This window comes from Chelonia mydas, chromosome 9 (assembly GCF_015237465.2).
Source record: "Chelonia mydas isolate rCheMyd1 chromosome 9, rCheMyd1.pri.v2, whole genome shotgun sequence".
In the NCBI taxonomy this organism is placed as follows: domain Eukaryota; kingdom Metazoa; phylum Chordata; order Testudines; family Cheloniidae; genus Chelonia; species Chelonia mydas.
The window spans coordinates 97,075,219-97,098,657 of NC_057855.1; the positions used below are offsets into that span (position 1 = coordinate 97,075,219).

General features: G+C 46.9%; 1 protein-coding gene across 2 annotated transcripts in view; it reads left to right on the forward strand.

Moving 5' to 3' along the window:
- Positions 1–5,241: 5,241 nt before the first annotated feature.
- Positions 5,242–23,439, forward strand: part of GPC3 (glypican 3) — a 270,116-nt gene continuing 251,918 nt past the window's right edge. Inside the window, exons 1-2 of one of the 2 annotated variants that reach the window (XM_043522567.1) lie at positions 5,242–5,557; positions 20,883–21,044. In XM_043522567.1, the coding sequence (XP_043378502.1) occupies positions 5,410–5,557; positions 20,883–21,044 (310 nt within the window). In that variant the 5' untranslated portion in view covers positions 5,242–5,409. The remainder of the gene's footprint in view (positions 5,558–20,882; positions 21,045–23,439) is intronic. The other variant, XM_037909178.2, reaches the window with a different exon arrangement.

A 23,439-nucleotide genomic window follows, 5' to 3' on the forward strand; every position in this document is an offset into this window, starting at 1 on the left:
TACATCAGACGAAGACCTACTCCTAAGCCTTTAAATGAAGTTCCCAAACTGCTCTAAGATCTGGCGAGTGTTGTATTTTTACCGGCATGACTAACGCAAGTCTTGTTAGGCATGTTTAATAGATGCAGTGAATGTACAGTAAAGAATGCAGTCTCTAGACAGAAGCAGAGAGAGACAATCCATTAACCAATGACAGAAGCAGCTCATTCTGGTTTATTAGTCTTATATCCGTAAAACATTTTAACAACCTCTCCCGAACCAGGCATTTCCCAGGAACAAACGTGCAGAGCCCGACTTTCATTTTTCATTCCTTTTGAAAATTTGGGAGTAAAAAATAAAAGCTGCTTGGGGAGCCACTTGCAATAATTTGATTCTATATCTGCAGTGGAAAATTTTAAATGGATTTTCTCTGCTCACCCACTTACATTCAGACCCTAATTGTTCTTCTCTCTGCTTAATAGCAGCAGGGTTAGGGACTGGGGTGAGTTTGCTCGCATGAGGAGGAGATCTCGGAGGAAGTCCCACTAACGGGGGCAAAAAAAAAAAATCCAATCTCAATTTGTACATATCCTTAATGTGCACAATTCTGTTTTACAATGGAGTCTTCATTAACTGGAAAGGAACACAACACCTGGCAGAAAAGAATACAACTAGTTCTTTAGGATTTTGCAGGTTCAGGAACATTGTAGACAAAGCTGGTCAGACTATTTGTTGTAAAAAAATGTTTGTGTTGAAAGTGACCCTTTTGACTGATTGCAAATTGTCCACACACAGATTATGATTTTTACAAATGTGTTATTTATTCCAAATTGTTTGATGAATATTTTAGACGACCACATGTCAGTCAGTGGAGTGCACGTGTACTGTTTCTATCGAGTTTACATTTGATGATCTGCCATTTGGAATTTGCTACCTGAGCTGTATGGTTGATCACTAAAAGCATGCAGGATTGGTTGGGATCACTGAGTGGGTAACCTAGCCTTTCAAACTTCTTCTGCCCAAAACAAAGTTAGCTTCAGCACCTATTAATTTCAGCAATGGGCCCAAACTTCACTTTATTTGAATTTTCACAGGAGCAAACCTGTGCTCATACGAATGTTTGCAAAAAGTGAACAAAAACCGAGGTGCTCAAAATAGGATTTCGTGTCCATAGACATGTCTGCAAATACTGTTTCCCGGTATGCCCCCAGTTTGAGTCCTGATCCTGGCTCACCAGGAGGCTAACAGAGCACCAGAAAGTCTGATATGTCAGTCATGAAAGCAAGTAACACCAAACCTACAGCCTTTAAAATGGCCTCAAAACCAGTTTCTCCCCAGTATTGGACTTTCAGCTGTGTGACTCAGGGTATGTCTTTGCTGCAAAAGAGATGTGATCTCAGCTGGGGTTATCTAACTCATGTTAGCTCAATTGGGTTAAAACAGTAGTGAAGACATGGCAACTTGCCTTTTAACTTGGGTTAGCAGCTTGAGTTAAAGCCACGAGGGGTGCCTGGACTTGAACTTGAGCTGCCCACCCTAGTTAAAGCCAGAATTGCAATGTCTTTGCTGCTATTGTAACCTCAGTTAGCTAACAAAGGTCAGCTAACCTGAGTTAAGAGCACATCTTTTATCTGCTGTGAAAACATACTCTTAAAGTGCCCTCTGACACTTCTGGTAATTCCTCAACTGGTGAAACAGTGTCCCAGAAACCTCATTCCACCACGGTTTGCTAGCCAAGGTGTTGCGTGCACCTGACTCTCTCCACCACCAGCTGAGAGGAGCTGGCAAAGAGGAGTGTGGACTGACACCTTTTGTCAAGCACCATTTAAGGAACTGTGAGGACAGCTAGAACAGGGCCAAGTCTGACACGGCCCAATGATGGAATGCTGTTAGTTTGTAACAAGGGTTTAGGGGTCAGAGAGGTCACTTCAATCTCCTGCATTTGCTTCCTTTGGGAAGGGCTATTAGCATGCCCATAAGGTGAAAGTTTCAGGGCTGACTGTTCCACCACTGGCTTCTGGGTAATAATTGACTTCCCCACCTCTCCTTTCAATATGTTGCTGGGATAAAGTTTTGTTTTCTTGTTCCCAAATCTACAGTATATTTTCTTGTGTCAGATTGTCTCTCCAAAATGGCTTGATCCAATATGTTCATACTTTACATCAGTGATTTTCAACCTGCGGTCCGCAGACCCCTATGTTTCAGATTTCCAAAGAGGTCCGCACCTCCATTTGAAAAATTTTAGGGGTCCACAAATGAAAAAGAGGTTGAAAACCATGACTTTACATAACTAGCTAGGTATGTTTCTGATACCTTACTCAGAGGCTGTCTTTGCAAATTTGCAATGATCATTTTTACAAGGAACCCCACCCGCTCCTCAGTTGACTGCAGTTCTAAATTTCTCTAATACTGTTGAATGCTCCCAAAGACTCATCTACAACGAGAAGGGTGATGGTTAGTGGTCTTAGAATAAGAAGAACTATGGTCTAAGTGATGTGATGTTAGATTAATTAGGGGGCCTGGATTCTATTCTTGGTTCCTCCACTGACCCATTTTGTGACTTGGGGGCGAGTCAGTTCTCTCTGTTTCCCCTCCCACCATTGTTTCTGTCTTGTCTATTTAGACTGTAAGTTCTTCAGAGCAGGGACTGTCTCATATTGTTTGTACAGGGCTAGCACAATGGGGCCCTGAGGTCAGCTGGGGCCTATGTGCTTTTATAATATAAATAATGATAAATAGGCCTAAGAGTGAGGAACTCCTGGGGTTTTAGCCCTGGCTTTGATATAGATTCCTTGGTAGCCTTGGGCAAGTCATTAAACTTCTCTGCTTCAGTTCCCCCACTGATAATACAAGGATCCTTGCCTACCTTACAGAATAGTTAATGTTAGTAAAGTCCATAAAAGTGCCAGAGATGTCACAAATCTCACTTAAGTATGAAAAGAAAAAGAGTACAGGCCAAAGGAGCAGTGTGTGGGCATGTAGAAAGTTTCTATATGCAAATCAAACAGGTGACAGTAAACAAGGAGCTCCTGAGGGCTTAGAAGGAGATGTAGAAGCAAGGAGAAAAAATGTTTCTGGAATGATGGACACAAGAAAGCAAAGGCTTGATTGGCAAGATGTGTCTATAAGTGCAAACAAGAAAATATTTATTCTTCAAGTTCTGTTCTCAGTTTCATAGATTACAGAAAAAACCTCTCTCTTTCTCACCCTGTCTCACCTGCCTGTTCAGTCTGTGATGGCTCCTAATTTCACATTCCATTCTAAATCGTTCTCTTTATAGCTAAAAGTGCTGGATCCAGATGTTTAAATCTGCATGTGTACATAATTTGTGTGCGCAACTGGTACATTTACAAATACAATTCATTAGTGCAGAAACAATGCAACTGGTCATTTACCTCTGCAAATTACTCACCTTTGTGGAAACTGGATTCTAATATCAATACCTATTTCAGGATCATTTCCCGATGGTAGAAATTTTAAATAGATTTAAAAATAATAAATGAACTATTTAAAAGCTATACATATATTTTTGATAAGAAATGGTTATTCCCTATAGTGCATCATGTAGGACAGTCTGTACACAAGGTACAGAGAACAGAAATGACTCTTGGGACCTGTTTATTATATATTTATGCAAGCCTAGTTAATATGAACAGGGATGTTTGCATGTATCTTTTAAATGGCAAAGAACACAGTTCTGTTTGGATTTAACATTTCCTCCTGAAATGGTGTGAACAGGAACAACACCATTATACTAGAGCCTGAAGGAGAAAAGTGACCAGAAAGTCACTACCATCAAAAGCGAAATTGACCCATGTCATTGTTTGACTGGAGCATAAAATGTGGACCAAGTTAACAGTCTAGATGCTGAAAAGGAGGTTCGATTTGAAAAGCTGGGCTGTAATAAGGTAAGGGGTGGCCACTGGCTAATGACCAGGGCTGGCCTTACCATGAGGCAAACTGAGGCAGCCGCCTCAGGTGCCTGACTGTGGTGGGGCACCACTAGGACCCAGAGTTTCAAAGTTTTGGCCCAAGCGAGGGTGCATGGGCTCCTCATTTGAGCTCCCTGCCTCAGGTGCCAAAATGTTGTGGGCCAGCCCTGTTAATGACAAGGGAAAGAACTGACAGAATCCCTGATAGTCAAGATGGGGACGGGGTTATTGTTCAAAATTCTTCTGTTGGAGGATTTGTTGCACACCCTTCCAGTGGCAGCATCAGGCCTTTAGGGAAGGGTCACTTTCACATTAATTGCACCTTTTCAAGTCAGCCTTTTGTTCCCAACACTCCTTTTGTTTTTTGGAGGCTTATCCTGGTCCCGAAGTCCAATTTGTCTGTCACCCTGGTCCCCTCATAGTCCAGGGGACTCTGCTGTCCCCAACTTCCCCCAGCTGGCTGGAGCTCGGAGCAGAATTCCACCACTGCCCAGGGAGTCCCATAAAAACTAACAGATTTATCTGGGCATAAACTTTCGTGGGTAAAAAAGCTTATGCCCAAATAAATCTGTTAGTCTTTCAGGTGCCCCCGGACTCCCTGTTGTTTTTGTGGACACAGACTCACACGGCTACTTGACACCACTGCCTAGCTGTAAGAGACTCGAGCCAGCACCGTCTTGGCGCTGGCAGGAACCAGGGTGATCCCCGCCGCTTTTTGCTTCGCTTTGGTCAGTTTTACTCCGTTCTGTCAATACGACAGAGCTCGGGTTTCCCAGCCACGGCGGAGCTGAGCCCAGGCCAGGCGCTGGCTGGGCGCCGGGGATTTTTAAAGCACCGATTTCAGGCCCTCTCCCTGCCCCGAATCCATCTGTCCCCGGCTGCAGGCGCTCCCCGAACTCCTCCCGCCTCTCCTCTAGCCCAGCCGCGGAGTTTTCACCGCAAAAAGAGGGGAGGGCGCGGGACGGGGGAAGGTGTCTGCTGTTCCCCATCCCGCTCGGCTGCAGAAACACGCTGCGGCTTGGACCGGCCGGGGGGCGGCGGGCAGCGGCAGGCGGGTGCTGAGAAGGGGAGGCAGGTTATACCCCCCAGGGTCCAGCCCCTCCCGCCTGCACCTGGCCGGGGCTGCGCGGCCCGCAGAGGCTCGGAGCGGGCGGGGAGGCAGCGCCCCCAGCCCGGGGGTGGTGCCGGGGGAGGGCTGGCGGGGCCAGGGCGCCTGCAAGCGGGCGAAGTCCCCGGCGCGGCGGCCAATGAGCTTGGCGGAGGGGGCGGGCCGGGGAAAAGTTTGCCGGGAGCCAGTGGCGGCGCCAGCTGGCCGGGCCAATCAGAGCGGGGCAGCCCGGCTGGGAGCGCCCGAGACCGGGCCGCCTGCCTGCGCCAGTCGGGGGAGCCGGGCAGCCGCCGAGCGCTCGCCAGCCCCAGGGCGCGCGGGGGGAGCCGGGGCCCGGGCGGCGCTGAGCGCCCGCGGGCGGCTGTAGAGCGCGGCGCCGGGCCGGAGAGGATGGCCGGGGGCGCCCTGCGCCTGGCCCTGCTGGCCGCGCTCTGCCTGCGGGGCTGGGGCCACCCCGACGCCACCTGCCAGCGCGTCCGCGCCGCCTTCCAGCTGCTGCAGCCCGGAGCCAAGGGGGTGCCCGAGAGCCCGGTGGCAGGTGAGCCGGAGCCAGCCAGGCGGCAGGAGTTTGGGAGCGGGGGGGTGGCGCAGCGCAGGGTGCGGGGTGACAGGTGCGAGGGGCCCCGGGAGCTCCCCCCCAGAGGCGGCTGCATCCAGCCTCCTGAGCGAGCCCCGCTCCGCGGGCTCGGCCGGGCTCGGAGGGGGCAGGCGGGTGCCTGGCTCGCCCTGCTGGGGGCTGTGGAAGGAGAGAGGCGGTGAGCGGAGCTCGGCGTCCCCAGGGAGGCGGCGGTAGCTGCGCACCCCTCCCTCCCCCGGAGAGCTCGGGAAGCAGCGTGGCCATCCCCGTTCCCTCGGGCCTGCAGGCGCTTCCCCGGCTCCTGCCCGCGCGTCGCTGCGGGGAAAGTTGGTGGAAGTCTCCGGTCCCCTCCCGCGGGCTCGCAGCGCTGGGTCGGGGTCAGTGCCCGTGTTCCTGGCTCTGCTTTAGCGGCAAACCTCGCTCAGGGCTCGGGCATTCTGCGTGCTCGGCTTTGGGGCCAAACGCGCCCCGGGTGCAGCCTCCTTACACCGGGGATGGAGTTAGCCCTCCGGCTTTGGGTCTCTTCCCCCGCTCCAGTAACTCCCTGGAGCCTGGGGGTGCCGGCTTTGCTGAGAGTGACCTGGGCTCGGGCGACCAGCAAGGGCTGCAAGCGGGTGGGTTTCCTCTCCGGCCGGGTGCGTGGCTCTCCAGCCGCCGGTCCAGGTGCGGGGCACCCTCCCTCTGCCCGGCCGGCGGCAAACGAGCTGCCGCGGCTGCTCCGCGCTTGGCTACTCCGAGAAAACCAGGCGCGTAGCTACGGGAGCGAATTCGGCGCGTGGAGGCCGGAGGGAGAAGGGTTTCCCCGCGTGCGCTCAGCCCCGCACCGCAGCCCGGCGTCCCCGCCCTGGCTCGCTGCTTACCCCGGAGTTACACCGGGCTCTGGCGGGCGGGCGGGCGAGCTCTCCGCCTTGAAGAGCGAATTCGTGATGGACCTGCCCCGGGGCGGGCGCGGCGTGCCCCGAGCGCCCCCGGCAGCCCGCGCTTTGCAGGACCGAGCCCTCCAGCCCCGGCGTCAGGGTTGGGGAGCTGCCCCACGCACTCGCCCCCATCTCCCAGGCTGGAGCCCGGGTCGGCAGCCGCGGAAGGCGAGTGCGCCGAAACGCCCGACCCGATCCCATCCGGGCGTGCGGGGGGCACGGCGGTCTCCAGGCCCGCTTGCCACCTGGGCTTTCGCTTTCCATTTTTGGGGTTGACTAGAGAGTGCGGGGGGCGGACAACAAGGGCGCCCTGCTCTGGACCAGGTCTCTAGGACAAGTCCACGGGAAGGGTGTCGCGCCGGAGATGGGGAATTGCTCGTTCGCTTCACGGGGGCAGCCGCCGCCTTTGAGAGACGTTCTCTGACACTTGCAGAAAACGGGGACACCCAGCTCCCCACGCTCTTAACGGGGCTGTGCTCATTGTGTGGAGGGATGGATATAGACACGGGTGACCAGTGGAGAATTGCCTTGTCTGGGGCTTTCTGCAGTGTCCTGCCTATTCTGCGACCTTGTGTCCTGCGCGGAGCAATGTGTTGGGATGGAGATCGCTTTGATTCCCCTTCTGGAGTTCACAAACTCCGTGGGGGAAAAACACGCTCTTGGAAAGCTTTCTTCACTGTATATGCAATTCGTACAACATCCCTTTCTTGACAAGCACTGGAGAAAAAGCCAATGTTAAGTGTGGGGTTTCAGAGTAGCAGCCCTGTTAGTCTGTATACGCAAAAGAACAGGAGGACTTGTGGCACCTTAGAGACTAACAAATTTATTTGGGCATAAGCTTTCGTGAGCTACAGCTCACTTCATCGGATGCATGCAGTGGAAAATACAGTGGGGAGATTTTATATACACAGAGAACATGAAACAGTGGGTGTTACCATACACACTGTAAGGAGAGTGATCAGGTAAGGTGAGCTATTAAGGGGGGGGAACCTTTCCTAGTGATAATCAAGGTGGGCCATTTCCAGCAGTTGACAAGAACGTCTGAGGAACAGTGTGTGTGTGTGTGTGGGGAATAAACACAGGGAAATAGTTTTACAGGAAGAGGAGAAACAGAATGAAAACCTGCCCAAAGGGTTCATCGGTATTTCCCAGTTCAGTGTAATTGCACAAATTACAGCGTAGCCAGGGTGTAACGAACTCTCTTGTGTAACTTCAAATGGAATAGCTATTCTAGAGTTTGTTGCTATTATTTAATAGTGAGACCAGAGCTGCAAGTTACATGCTAGTTTTTAAACAGCACAGTGCCCACTTGGCTCATATACAACAGCACGCTAATAATGCATTCCTAAGTATGTTGAACTGGGTCAAAAGAAAGACTTTTAAATAATTGTCATAAAATGGAATTCGTGATAGATTAGCATATTTTTTGTAAAAGCTGTTTTAGTTAGGGAAGATTTGGATTACCTGTTAATGATGGCTATTTATCTCTTCTTTACCCAGTTCTTCTATTTGATGTCCTTTATACAAACACTGAACAGCATAAAAACCATGTGTGAAATTAGTCCCCCTGCAGAGCAACTCGCTGCAACCAGAAAGCGACGCTGGGCTCTGACGCATGAGTGAACAGAACACTTAAAAGTCACAAGGTCTGGTTCCCCTGTGGTGATCTGGAGCACCCTGTGTCTTAGTAGTGCCCAGTCACATCCCCAGGGGTCTTGAACCTGTCATCATGTGGTCTAGCCACCTCTTCAAAGGCGATGCTTTGTCTATAAGAATGTTTGCTAGGTGGCAGCTTGGTACATAAAATCAGTACCCAGGAGGAAATCTTTATTCGCAAAGCATCAGTAAGATTAGCCCCGTCATCCCTTCTTTAAGCTGTAGGCAGAGCTCAAGAATGACTTCAGTTTTGAAAAATGAGACTTCGCAAATGGTCAGTTATAATGTGACCTAATGATTTCTGATACTTCAGATGTATAGAAAGAGCGAATGGAGAAGGGGACCTCTTGATCCCGGGTTCTTAAAGTTAGGGGCATCCACAAGAGGGGCCAAACCCAGAACATTTACATCTTCAAGGTGGCTACTATGAATGCATGGGGGACTCCTTCTCAAAGCACTTCCTATGGACTCTTGCTGAGCAGCGTGCAGTGCAGGCCGGCAAGAGAAATTATAAACCGGGTGAAGCTGCACACGAGGAGCCACGGATGCATTTTAGTGCTTACATACAGCTCTACGCATTCAGATTAGTGCCAGCCTGAAGTAGAAGGGCTGAGGCATACCTTTGTCTGAACATGCTGGATTAGTACGTGATAGACTTTTATACATAGGAAACAGCTGTTCAACCCACAGTGTACATCGTACATTTGCAAAATTGCCTGGTTATTCGTTACAGATGGCAATGGCTGCAGAGGGCCTGTTACTCTTCTTCTCAACTCTTGCACTGTGAGAAGTCTCTCTCCAGTTTTATTTACCTTTTTTTTTAAAAAAAATGTAAATGGGGGGGGGAAAAAAACCTGAAATTCACACGCTTCAAAGTCCCACTTTGACTCTCTCAAAGCCAGTCTAGCTCTCTACCTGTCCGGGGTTGCAGCACATAAGGTATGCTACCTATGGTTTGGGGAACCAGACAACAGTGAACCTTAAAATACTATTATTGTTTGTATTACAATAGCGCTTTTGTGCTAGGCACCATACAAACCTATGGCAAAGAGACAGTCCCTGCCCTGAAGAGTTGGCAATCTAAGCATAAAAGACAAGAGACTCCAGGTGCAAACAGTAATCAGGTAGGGGAGTACAAGGGAACAATGGGCTGATCATGAGCAGCATGATAAGCAGTGGTCAGAAATAATTATGCTGTCTTATGTTTACATAGCACTTTTCATTGAGAGTTTCATAGCACTGGCTGTACTATAGATATAAGAATGGCTTCACCTATCTCTGAAATGCAGAACACTTCACAGCCATTTGGGACAGGAAGTGGAGAAGAATACATTTGCATCTAGTTTGAGGCTTCAGAGTATTGGTCTTAATCCCTGTGAGTTCTGAGTCCTTAGCTAGATAGACCTTTGTCATTTTTCAGCGATGTCTTAAATGTGTGATAGTCACTGGAGAGAACCTAGACCCAAGTACCGGTGAGGTCAGGACACGTTTTCTCTCCTGTCTCCCTTCCCCAGATGTTTGTGCTGTCCTGCTGATGTTCCCTTCAGAATAGCTGCAGAACTTTTGCTCCTGCATCCCTAGCTTTTTCATGCGGTTGCACCTTTTGAGGGAGTGTGTTTATAAGCCATGCATGACTATAAATTAATTTAGGACCTCTTTTTATATTTTCTAGTCAGAAACCATGTTTGTTTGAATGGCACTTTCCTCCAGGTACTTAAAGGTAATTATCTGCATCCAGTAGGTGTAATCTGGCTGACAGGCTGGGCTTTGCAAATCCTGCAAACTCTCTGAAGTGTGCTAAAATGAGTTTATATAGATAACAAATGTGTGGTGGGTAGACAGATAAACTAGAAAAGGCTGCAGCAGCTAAGACTGGGCAGAGAAGCAAAGTCTGTTAAAGAGAGGAAACTCTATCCCGTATTGCTCAGCCTGTCAGTCTGAGAGCAGAAAAGATAAGAACCACCTTCTTTGCGGACCATGGGATGTATTTGGAAATCAAGGCCCTGATCTTGTAATGTGCTTCTACAGCCCTGCAGACAAAGAGGGCCAGCTGCAGAAAGCTCATTTGATGTGTGACGCTCCCCCAAGGTACCCCTGGGGGGGAAGACACCTCACCAGTACCTGTCCTGAGTATGAAGGAGTTTTGTCTGTGCCTGCTGTGGATCAGTTCCCTGAAACCACCAGCTTCTGGCCACATTAGCCCTGCCTTCCAAGCCCCCACTGGCCTCGCTGTCACTGTACCGGTAGCAACAGCCACCTGCTGCCCCCCCCACCCCCCGAGCTTTCGGAGTGTTCCCTGAAGCGTCCAGCCCATTTTCTACTGATCACACGCAGAATGACCAGCCCTGCTGTTCCCAAAGGCGCAGGATGCACCCGCATTTGGTTTAGCTCCACAGCACTGAGATATATTTATAGTGAAAAAAATTAATTTATTATCAAAGGCTAGAGAATCAGGTGATAGTGAGTAAGGATATTGGAAACAAATGGCTATGTATAAAACAAAATCATAACATGCTTTCTAGAGACTAAATGTAACTAATAGGCTAAACTCTTGTCTAAAGAAATTTCTCTCACCCAAAGTTCCATTCAATGTTTTCAGCCAAAGCTGGCTGAGACCTTGCTTTCATGAATGCAAACTTCCTAGGTGCAGAATGACAAGGTGTCATTTTTGCCTTTTAGAAATCCCTCCAAAGTTCGTTGTCTTTATTTATAGACAGTCTAACTGCTGATGGCTTGTTGTTTTCCTGTGTACTCCTTTCCTGTAGATTTCACATCTCTTCATCATCAACGTTTGACTTTGTGTGTGTAAATGGAGATCCATTGTGTTAGCTTACGATGTTTAATTGACATCCTGATGGAGAGCTCGATCTTTTGCCTGACGGAACACCTGTTTTCCACCTCTGCTGGTGACTAATGCCTTAATACTGACTCTAAGAACATATTTTCAGTGTGTATATATACATCACTTCTGTGACCTAGTATCTGTACATCCATTTCACCATGATATTCATAACCAGCGTGGCACTGGCTTTCACTGGAGACCTCACTTGATGTTCTTTGGTGAACCAGAATGTACATACCAGAATCAAGTAGTTCTGTAACCCCCTTGCCGGTTGGGGTCACACCAAGATCAGGACCAAAGCTTGTTAGTTACTTGCCTGGAGTTGTTGATGGCAGATTGCTAAAGAGTGACCTCTCTTGTGATCCTGGTGGGTAGAGGGCTCCTTGCAAGAGGCTATGAGAATACTTATTCCTGCCTAGGGAATACTTGTTTCAGAACTGGTGGGAAAGCTGTAAATATTTAGATACAAATGTCACTAAGCTGCGTGGAGAAGAAACTGTTCTACTGTGTGATGGCAGCTCTCTTTAATCTCTGTTCTGAGCCCAACTCTGTGAGCCTTAATCAAGCAATGGAAGTTTCATTTGTGGAATTTGGCTCTTGGGTATTAGGCTGCTGACTTAAATCAATCAGATGCTTGGGAATTGATGGGGAGTGGCTGAGGACTTCCCCTTCCCTCCCACACTGTCCAACCCCTGACATTGTCATGCAGTGGGCAGACTTTTTTTTTTCCCTTGGCAAGCGAAAGACCAGTCAGCCAGGAAAGAAATGTTGAAGAGAGTGATAAGTGCTAGCTCCAAATGGTCTCCATCAGGGAGACAAATTATGTGGCCCCAAAGATTACTGTCTTGTGCTATAAAAATCTGGCATCTGCATAAGAGGCTTCTCCTGGGGAGCTTTTCAGCAGCCTAAAGAAACTTCCCCTTTCTAGCAGGAGATGAGAGAGAGGACTCGCATCTGGTCCTCTTTCCACTGGGGAGCTGTGTTGCATGGAATTCCAATCAGCTGTGTGACCCCAGTGGTGCGGGGAGAGGAAAGGATCAAGCCCAGTCTCAGGAGTGGCTGAATGCCAGGAGAGGGGTGTTTACTGCCCCCTGCAGTTCCTTAACATCCCGGTGCAGAGCTGGGTTGTATTTTGTTCTTCTGTAGCAGGATCAACTTTCCCTGGACAAGCTGGCTTTCATATGCCAGTAGCCATGGCTTTGAGACCTTAAGCCACAGATATGGATGCAAAATTGGTTCATAAATTTCTTCCTATATATACTGCTCGGTGAGCAGGCATTCTCCACAGTGTGCTCTGCAAACACAGTTTACATGCTGTATAGAATCCAAACTTGTCCCCTTTCTGGAGGTTGAATTTATTAATAATGAAATCAATAAAGTAAGTTCAGGTCTTTCATGCTCCCCAGGCTTGGCTGCTCCTTGAGGTTTCTCCATCCAGACTGCTCTGCCCCCACACTAGATCCTCTTTCCCTGAAGAGCCCCTTCCACCTCCCTTATATTCAGGTGGAGTAAGGAGCTGTTTACTTTGGTGAGTCTGCAGAATCTGCTTAACTCTTTACTACCTGGACCAGTAACTGCTAACAGAGTGGGTGTTTACCTGAAACACTGCCCACTTCTTACAATCACAGAGTTACAACTTGTCAGCTGTAAAATGGATTTTCTGTATGCCTAAATACAGAAACTGGATTATAATTCAAGTAATGACTATTTGCGTAGACTTTGGATCTGGCCCATATTGGGTGCCTCTAGAAGAGTAATGACATGTCAGAGCACCCTCTGCTTCTAGTGCCAGCTGCATAAATCTCTCTAATACAGGAAACATCACTCAAGTAGTATTTTCTAGCCTTCTGTTTATTGCTTTTTTTCCCTTTGTACATCTGTCAATTAATTAAAAAAAACAACAACCCAAGTTCTGAAATTCCCAGTCACAAGTCACCAGAAACTGCCTATTTACATTTAAGATCAACTTAGAGAAATTGAGTATTTAAATAACTTACCTAAAATACATTTTTAGAGCAAACCAGAAACAATGATTTCTAGGAACTACGCTTTGCTATATGAGCAGTTGTATCTCATGGCAGACATAGAAGAAATACTCTGGTGTTAGTACTTCAGAACACTTAATGTTACAGGCCTGGGGTCTCTGGATCCATTGTCACTTTGGAGGAGTGCCTTGAAGGGACAGGTGTCCATGCACATAGGCTTGGTTCCAGGATCACACTCTGGAAATGTAAATAAGTTACCCATTGTAACTTTAATACCTCTCAGGAAACAGAAGCAATATTAATTGAAGGCATCCATTAGAGAGAAGAAAGGTGGAGTAAGCTTCCAAATGGCATTATGTTTTGTGTGACACCAGAGCATGTAGTGGTGTATTTGATAGCACTTAGAGACCCTCCTGACCTAGCTACCATCAAAGGGAGTTTATTACTCGAGGGAGTCGCATGGACTAATTTATGCCAGAATTTAGATTTGATTTAGAGAAGAAATTTTTTTTATGTATTGGGGAGTGAGGGGCAAACATTGAACACTAGGGCCTCTCCAGGAAAATCTTAAGATGCCAAATGAGTTTCCTCTGATGTAGAGAGATTTTTAAAGATCTTTTTGAAACAAACATTGAATGCCAAACATGAGCTGATGTGGAATTCTGTGCTGGGATAACTTACATCACTGTACATAAAACAGTAATAAGTAAATTAATTGTCTGTCTTATATATTTTCTTTCTTCTACTATCTTTGTTTAGCTCTGTCTTTGTCATTTTTGTGTCTATCTCTCTCTCTTCCAGTGGTTACTTGGATTCCGTTTTTTGCAGGTGTTTTTAAACCTTTCAGGACAGTTTGTGGATAGGTTGGTGGATTGGAAACTTCTGCCAAAATTTACTGATGTGGGTGTCTGAAGTTAGACTCGTAAAGCCATATGTAGGCACCTGAATAGAAGTGGTCTGATTTTTTTATTTTGTTTTATTTTTTTAAAAAAGTGCTGAGCACCTGTAGCTCCTAGTTACATCAGTGGGATTTGTGGGTGCCTAAGTCAAACCATTCTTATGTAGGTGCCTAAATATGCCTTTTAGCTGTGGGTGACCCGGCTTAGAAAGCTTTGCCTTTGGTCACTAATGCCATATTAGAACATCATCTAGTAGCCACCCACAGGAGCTGTGCCTGCTTAGTAAATAACGTAAATGGCTGAATCTGCATGTTTCACCCAGTTGGGTCTGAGTGTTTAGACTCACTTTCTGCAAAACCACAGAACTCCTTTGAACTTTCCAAGTGGAGAGAGGTCCGCTCCCTGTCCCCTGTAGAAATAACCTTTTCTGACTCCTGTGAAATTTGCTTGGGAATCTTGCCTTTCCTTGCGTGCTGCTGGCAATCTTAGCACAGACACAAGATGTGGGAGGTTAAGCCCATGTTGGTTAGAAAACAGAACGTGGCTTCCTAAAAATGTAATGGCCCAGATCTTATCCCAGTTCTGGTGCAGCTTGCGAACTTTCCTTGGTGGGTGGTCAGTGAGGAGGAAAGAGGGGGGACTTTGAGCCATATGTATCTCAGGGGCACAGCTTCTAAAAATTGTGCAGGGGAATGGCTCCTCTTTCTTGGGATCCCTTTGCCTCGGCCATCCTGGCATGAGCCATGCTGCTATTACATCCCCCAGTGGGTCTGGGCCAGCCCCTGACCTCTCCATCAAGTCCCCTGTGATGGAGTCAGCAGTAACTCCATTGAGCGTTCTCTTGTGGCTTTAACAATGGTAGTCCCACGGAGTCGCTCTCCTTAGGCAACCTACTAAAGCAACAGAGCTCGGATGCTAGGGAGGCCTTCGGTGAGCTCTGTGGGAAGGGGATGGAGTTGCATTGGACCCCCTCCCGTTCCTCTGGTGGTTTTAAGAGTGGGATTTTTGCTCACCCTCCCCACCCCCTCCCAGTATGCTGTAAAGTGGGATGGAAGGGTGGAATCATCACCTTCCCAAGAGTGAGGGCGTGGGGGAGTTTCTGTCTTGTTCCCCGTAAAGGCTGAGGAATATCTATCTGGCTAGAAATATTCATGAGTGATTACATTGTCTTCCCCTCCCTTCATGGAATTCAGTTTCCAATGCTCCTCGGTCCTTCCCTTTGAGAGAGGCAAGCACAGAGGAACTCCGAGGAGGTTAACACCTGGCTTTCTGGAATAAGGTATTAAAAGTGGCGTGCTGAATGGAAAGCCTGGGTTTGTGGGCATTGGAATGGAGCTGGGGAACAGCTTTAAACAAACGTTTCCTGTTGGCCTCATGTGCCATCGCTCGAAGGCGTGCTTGCTTTGTACCCTGTGTCTTTTTTTAAATCTGAGTAGGACTAATGATGCTTTCATCCAGGCTACTTTTCCATTTAGCCTAGCATGATAGTTTAAGATCTTAGTTTACTAGATAATTGAGTTTCTGTTCTTAATTATTTCAGGCCTGCAAGTTGCTCTCTTGATAATGAAGAGCAGGAGCAGAACCCTAGAATTTAGTAACCTCCTAAGGCAATCATTTTATAGTGAGATCATTCCCCCCCTCCACCTTTCCCCCCCCTCTGCTGGTTAATTTTAACAACGTCCTGAATAGTGGTGTTCTGGGACTTTCAGATGCCTCTAGGACACGGTGTGTTTGTGTAATTAAAATACATATGTTGTGTACGCACACCTGTAAATCAAACTCCATGTTCTTGAAGGTATAATTTAAAATGGGCATGGGCTATTGTTGAGTAGAGAAACATAAAATCAGTTTACTTATGTCTTTCTTTACAGCCTCATTAAAAATGCTTTTTATAGCACTGTCATATTTTTTGGCAATTGTGTGCCCAACTTTGCAAGACTTGAATAAGAATCCAGCGTCAGACAGCCCTGCAAAAGAGAAGATAGTAAGGGATAATAAATATCCCATGTGGTAGCCATACTGTCCCGATTTTAATCACCTGTTCAGTGAGGTTGGTTTATAATTTAGATCTTTTTAATTAGGTTTAAAAAAAACAGATAAATGGGCACTTGACCTGTTTTCTGAACAGCTGCATTTCCCTTCTCGCAATGTCAAGCATTAATAGTCAGTGACAGATGCTGAGTCCCTTTCTCATGTGATTTAAATAACTTTTTATTAAAAATAAAATACTGCCCTGGCAAGGGGAAAAATATCCAAACATAAGTTGTTAAAAGTGTGAGCCAGGTTTGTGTCTCTGACTAGTCACACTAAAGTATTCAGAAGAAGAATACTCCTTTTGTGCGGGGTTGGTAGTAAAAACAAGACCCATAAAGGAATTGACTAGAGCCACCAGGAATTCCAAAGCACCAGAACTTGGTGCAGTGCCCCTGACGCTGTGTACAAAACCCTCCTTGGCCTATTGTCTGCGAAGGCTGTTGCAGTGTAACATTGTTCAACTTTTAGGGCCAGATGCTCATCTTGTAGCCTATGCGTAAACCAGGAGTATTTTCAGTGTGGTTACTGTAGCTCTAGGCCATGATGCTGCAATTAGATGTGGATGGACAGATGGATGTTGGTGCCCCTGTAAGCCCTATTGAAATTAGTGGTCTGTCTGCCTGTCTCTGATGGCAGGATTGGGGCCGTACAGTGCTGTGACCAAGATCAGAATTTGGTCCTTAAGCCCTTAATAAGAATTTTGCATCAACTGCATGGAGATGATGTGGCTACTGTAGCCCCTGCTATGCTAAACGCTTCTCCATGGATGCAGCTCGCTCTCTCAAGGAGAATTCGAATGGCGTGCTGAACAGCAGTTGATTGAAGAGTGAATTTTAAAATTCCTGTGTCAAAGTGGGGAAAGTGATAGCGGAGATGGCTGCAGCTCTAGAAATGCCGTAGTTTTGTTTGCCGTGACTGTGTGCAAAATGACTGGAGCGTTTACGCTGCTGTTCCCCAAGATGGCATAAATGCCACAGCACTGTAACATTCCTTCATCTATATACACATCTATCTACCTACCTATGTGGCCAGATCCTGCAGCCCCTTAGCCACATGACTAGTGTTCTGCAGGGTCAGGCGTGCACACCTAATATTGTCCAGCTAGAAATAGAAAAAGATGAAAAGAAGATCAATACATGAACGTCTAAATGTGTTTTTAAATAAACCTGTCAGGGTAACTTGCTAGAGATTTTTCTCTCCACACGAAATTGTAATGATCTATAACAAAGGGAAGAGCTCATTTGCAGTGGCTGAGAATGGCATTACAAGGCGCAGTGGTTTGAAACTTAAAAAAAGGAAAAATGTTGCTTGGAAGATAAAACAATCTGAACTGTAAGGACCATTAAGCAATGGAATGATCTTAACTATCTCCCTAGTCAGGAGTCATCACTGGAGATATTTAAGAGTTAGATAAAATACTTGCAGTATCAAATTTGGAGGGGGTTGGGTTGGATGACCCATTGGACTTTTTACCCCTTTCATGTAGGTCTCCAGGAATATGCAGTAATATATTAAATGCATATCTGGGTCTGACCTTACGCTTGTCATATGTTGCCAGATGTTCATCCCCTCACATCAGTACATTGTTGAATGAGCGGTTCTTGATCCAGACTTGTGTAAACAGCATTTTATGCAACATCAATAATACAATGGTCTTCTGTAGCCCACGCAATTTGTACAGCACCTCCCGCAATGGAATCGTGGCCCACGGCAAGGGGTCCCCTGCAGTAGAAATAAGAGAGGGTCTCCAAACTCTTCCCAAACCAGCCTTAACAGCTGTGAGGTGGAAAAATAGTTGGTTCACCTAGAAAATGGGGATACTAAGGAAGTTGACAGAAGATTTTTCAGTGGCACAGAAAGCAGTTAAATGCTCAGTTCCCGTTGACTCCAATGCTCCTTCCCCCAATTGACTTGTTCCATGTTACACAGCAAGACTGTGCCTGTCAAGAATAGTACCCGAGAGCACCTAACTCTGTCCCATACTGTAGCCACTAAACTATACCCCCACCCTTTGGGCTGTAAACAGCAAAGCCCTAAACCTTCGCGCATCTCACTCTGAAGTTTCTATCCTGCCCTTATTGACCTCCAGGATAGCTAATGTTGTTGGCTCCCACCAGACAAAATTTTGGGTCATTCAAATTAACTTCCAGCCTTTCCCCTTTGTGTTCGCTTTCATGCGGGATACATGTGTCATTTGCTTAAAAGTGTAAAAAAAAAAAAAAAACAAAAAAAACCCAATTCGAGATATGAAATAGCTCAACTGATCACAGTGAGGAGGGGAGGTGCCTAGATGACATTGCTGGTTTCCATTCATTTCTCTCCCTCTCTTGCACAATTCTCTTCACTGCTAGATCTTAGAGATTTTTCTGTATTAGTATCAACTCCGTTTTGTTGGACATTAGAGCACTAACTTACACCCTGGTTTTAATGAACGAATGTAATAGAACTAAGCCCTGTGTTAGCAGTACACTGAAAGCTATGCAGTAGAGTTAAACATATCGTGCTATGTGCTTTGGGTTGCAAATTGACTGGGATTTAATTCTAAACCACCTTTATAAAAGTGCCTTTATGTAACAGCTTGTTTTATTCATATATTTTTTCATATTTCATTCAGATATTTTATTTCATAATATTTTAGTTCTTTAGGCAATTTTACAGTCTGTTAGTTTTCTGCACATACAATAAATGTCATTGTGTTCCCATGAAGTAATCAATCCTACATGTCATTAATACACTTGCATGATATTACTACTTTAATAAGCCTCAGTTTTAATATAAAGTGCAATATCTGTGTTAGTAAAAATCTTCCCTGTGCATAAAACGTGCATTGGCAATGAAATGTGTCAAATCCCCTTTTATAGTGGGGAAAATGTTTCAATTTTCGTTGAATCTCTCTTCTTTTTTTTTTTTTAATCTCCTCTTAGGAAAGTGGAAGATCACGGTTTACATTAATATTTATCTTGTTCTTTAATCATTTTTTTCAGAAGTGATTTTTGACACTTTTCCGTGATTAGTTGAAAAGTGAATATAGTAGTGATATTAAAGGAAGAACCCAACAAATATAAGGATGATTAATCCTCAGATCAGAGTGATAATTTACTCAAGTAATGGCAAAATCAATCAGAACTTGCTTCATTTCCATTTAAAAAAACACATCCTACAGGCTAAACTTGAAACCACTCTTGTGAAACGAGTGGAACTGCTATGTATGCCTTTATTAAGATTGCAGAATCTTTGGGCCAGGGCCTGCATCTTGGTACTGTGTTCGTCAAGTGCGTAGCGCAATGGGAATCTAATCCTTGCTTGACAGCCTCTAGACGCTACTGCAGTACACGTAATTAATAAGTAAGACTTTTTTTCTGGGAGATGAAGTCAAAGGTTCTCATTGACTTCAGTGGTGGCTGGTTTTGGGTCTCTGCACCTCAAGTTGCTTTTTAACAGACAATTAAGTGCTGTGTACCCACCCCGTATTCTAAACTGCAGCAGTGGATTAGATGATTTTTATGATCAAGGCTTTTGATTCTGATAGGAGCTGTTTGTTCTGTTTGCTCTTGTGTGCCTGCAAATGGCTGTTGGAACATAGTTGAGTTAGAGTGAGGGGCGTGGGTGCGTGTAGATATGAATGTACACACACACACACACACACACACACACACACACACACACACACACACGCTTATATAGACCTACCAAAGTGACTTGGTTTTGCCAGCCTCAAGCAGTCATAAAATCATGAGACTTAAACTCCCCCCCCCTCCCCCGCGCCCCAATGATTTAATGAGCTAAAAATGTTGAGTTCTTTTTGTATCGCACGCCCCTAGGAGCTGGGGCTTCTCCAGAATGCCCAAATCGCATGGGCCTCCCGATTAAACTAGGAGACATGGCGCCACCAAGGAGGAGTGTTCTGAATATTTGGCTGGGGATACTGCAAGGGGCTGTACTTCTTGAGAGCAGGAGCTCAGCCTTTTCCAAAAATCAGGCTCCCCAAGAATGAGGTAGCTGAAATGACTCGTTCCTTGGAAACCGGGGGCATCTATTAAATGGCTTTCTGCTCCGGGCATTGCAGTACAAGGCTGCCCAGCGCGTGAGTACTGGTTTTCATAGACTGTGTTGTACGCGCAGCTCTGCCTGGACTTTTGCAAGTAGGCCCTGATCCTGCAGTTGCGTGTGTGGAGCCCACTGACGCTCTTACGGTGCTCCATGTAGGCGTCAGGGTCCATCCACACACATCCTGTTGCCTTCATGGGGCTGGCATGAGCTAGGCAAGCTGGATTTGGCCCGTAATAGTGCTAACACAGTAGGAAAAACACTATATTTGAATAGTCTTCTCTTAGCTGAAAAATAATTAGTTTGTCCTAAGCCCATTCCTGTTAAGGCTGTGGGCTTGGAAGGCGGGGGAGCACATTCAAACAAGGTAACGCTGGGATTTGTATATTCAGTGATTCGCATTACCCCAGTCACCCAAACTCCCCTCTATCCAATCTTTGCTCCTCTTTCCTGTCAAACCCCTCATTTTCCCTGAATCCTCAACCCCGATCTGGTTCTCTCCTATCTCTGGCTCCTTCCACCTATGACATGCTCCCGGCATGCCCACGGCCGTAGAGATGTGAGCAGAATGATGCTCTAACATCACTTTGCCCAACCCAACTGTAGCTATGTCGCTAGGGCAAAGCAGGATGGGGGCCTATGCTTTAAGCAGGGTTTTGGTGACCACTATCCTCAGATGGTGGGGTTCCCCTCCAACTATATCCACCTTGCCTAGAATACCTCTTCCCTCAGCTCTGCAGCTGCTTGGAAGCCCAGTAGGGGATGCACAAAATTGAGAGCGTCACAGGTAAATCAGGAAGCTGAATCGATCCACCTGAAGCAATTACTGCAATGGCACCGGACTATGGAGCGGATTTCCTCTTCCATGTGCTAAGGCCAGCTTCTAACGCTCTCGTCTCCACACAGGGGCAGATCTGCAGGTGTGTGTCCCAAAGGGCTCAACCTGCTGCTCAAGGAAAATGGAGGAGAAGTATCAGGCAACGGCCCGTTTGACCATGGAGCAGCTCCTCCAGTCTGCCAGCATGGAGCTGAAGTTCCTCATAATTCAAAACGCCGCCGTCTTCCAAGGTAAGCGTTTGGAACGACTTTCCCTTGCCCGGCCCTCAGGGCGCGTTATGGCACCCCTGGGTGCTCGGCTTCAGGAATAACGATTAAAGCTGAATGGGACCTTTTGCCCTCTGAGCTCTGCTAGTAGCAGTCCTTGCTGCCTCAGGAAAGAGCAGTGTCTTACCCTAAAGGAGGAGGTGGGGGATATCAGCGGGGCACTGGCTGCTTCCCTGACCTGGGCCAGCACCCGCCTTGCCCGTCAACCCTGCAGCTTGGAGCGTGCTAGCCGCAGCATTCTGCGTGGGGGATGGGCAGAGAGAAGGGGGTCCTCGTGGGCCCCCCCCCTTTCCCGCCCCCCTTTAGTGCCAGTGGAGGACAAGCCATGTAACTTTTGCCTAGTTAGGGCACCTCACTGATGCAGTTCTTCTCAACGGTGCTAGGGAAAGATTTGTGGTGCTAAAGCGCTGGGAGAAGGTAGTCGACTTCAACATGCATTGTTACACCTGTTCCCACCACCCGGAAGGGATACGTCCAATAGCCTCTCTTTGAGGTGGAGTCTCTTTCAGAGAGATCCTTGCTCCGTTCTTTGCGCCCTGGAAGTGCAACCGTGTAGTGCTTCTGAGGCTTTGCTGCTGTGTTCAGGGATCTCTCTTTGATAGTGACTGAAGCATGAAATAAATGCTCACGCGGCTCAGTCTGGGCTGTGCCTTGTTGCCGTGCTGCAGTAGCTACGTGGTCAAAGCACTGTCGGTTTTCAGTGCCTGGCTAATTAATTCATTGTGACAATCTGCTGGGGAAACAGTTTCTTTCTGAACTTTCACGGCGTGAGGTCTCGAACGATCAAGCAGCACAGGCCCCAGATGTGACAGTTACCACATGTGGAATAATTCACCATTGCCAGCGAGAAATGACAAGGCCCAGTAGCCGATATCTGAAAGAGCTACAGGCTTCTGTGCTCCGTTGCTGTTGGCTTGGTGGAGGAAGCGTTATGTAGCTTGCAAATAAACAGCATTTTGAGCCCCAAAAAGCAACGAATGGGGCTTCCTTGCCAGTATGTCTTAATTTTGTTTTAAATCCCCTTTGTCAGATGCTTTACGCCTTCTGGTTCCTGCCCCTTCCATAGGAAGGGTGACTCAGAGCACTTTTGACCTTTAGGCGGGGTTGGGGTTAGAGGGGCAATCAGCCGAGGCAATCAGGCAATCAGCCCGCCCCCACGCTGGTGCTGGAGGGAGAATCTTGCAGTGTTGGAGCAGATTTTGGTGGGAGATGGGGTGGGGAGCATTGTGCGTGGCCCGAGAGATTACCCTGGGGTAATCTCAAGAGTTTTCTTCGTTGCTAATCCCTGTTAGGTGTGGAGAGGGGGTTAGGATGAATGGCTAGGAACCGGCTTCTCTGAGGCACATCTTCTCCACTTTCCAATCCAAATGGGCTGCTCCATACTAGATTCGGTTTTCGCTTCAGAACCTCGGTAAAATTATAAATAGCCTCTAGTTTGTAAAGCGTAAGGGCTCTTCTGCGGCTAATATAGAAGCTGCCCCTGGACCAAGAGGACAGGAGGAGACTATCCCAGGTGTTTCCTTGGTTCTCGTATTGCTGTGGCAGTGATTTCTGATGTGGCAGGTTGGGACCTGTGCACAAGTCCCCTAACCAGGTTTGTTTCCAGAACTGTGTTTGGGTGATGCTGGTGGTGCACCAGCCAGGATGGCCCTGTTTGACACTTTCGTAATAACTTTCCTCTGAGGGTCCCAACGTACTTCAACAGCTTTAACTACTAACACTGAACAGTGCTCCTCTGACCCTATGCAAATAAGTACTGTATTATTCTGACCTGACAGATGGGTAAACTGAGGCACACAGAGCAGAAACGATTTGCCCAAGATCACAAAGCAAGTCCGTAGCAAGGTCATTATTCCTGACTCCCAGTCTCTGGCCCGAACCACTTACAAACACAGTAATTTCAAAGGAGTAAAAAGAGATTTGATCATCCCTCTGATCAAAACAGTGGGTACAGATTCTAAGACCAAACATCTTTCTGTGGCGTGCAAATCAGTTAAAAATCCCTTTGTTTAGAACTAAACAAGCTGGTACTTGTACAGTTTTCAGTATAGTACTTCATAAACCCACCATTAAAGTGTGTGTGTGTGTGTGTGTGTAATAATTTTGCCCATACCTAATTCAGGCTGCAGTCCAGAATGAAAGTCTCATTGAAGTAGCTAAATACTGTCTCTGCCCATGGGACTAGCGTGTTGCTCTATTCAGTTACCCATGTTTTTTCCCCATCTTTAATTTGATGATATGTTGTTTTCTCAGCAAAACTGACCTTTGATAAACACATTTCATTGCTAGAGAATGGCAATTGGTACAGTCATTTATGTTTGCAATTGCTCTTCATGGGCTGTCGTCAAGAAAAATCGTT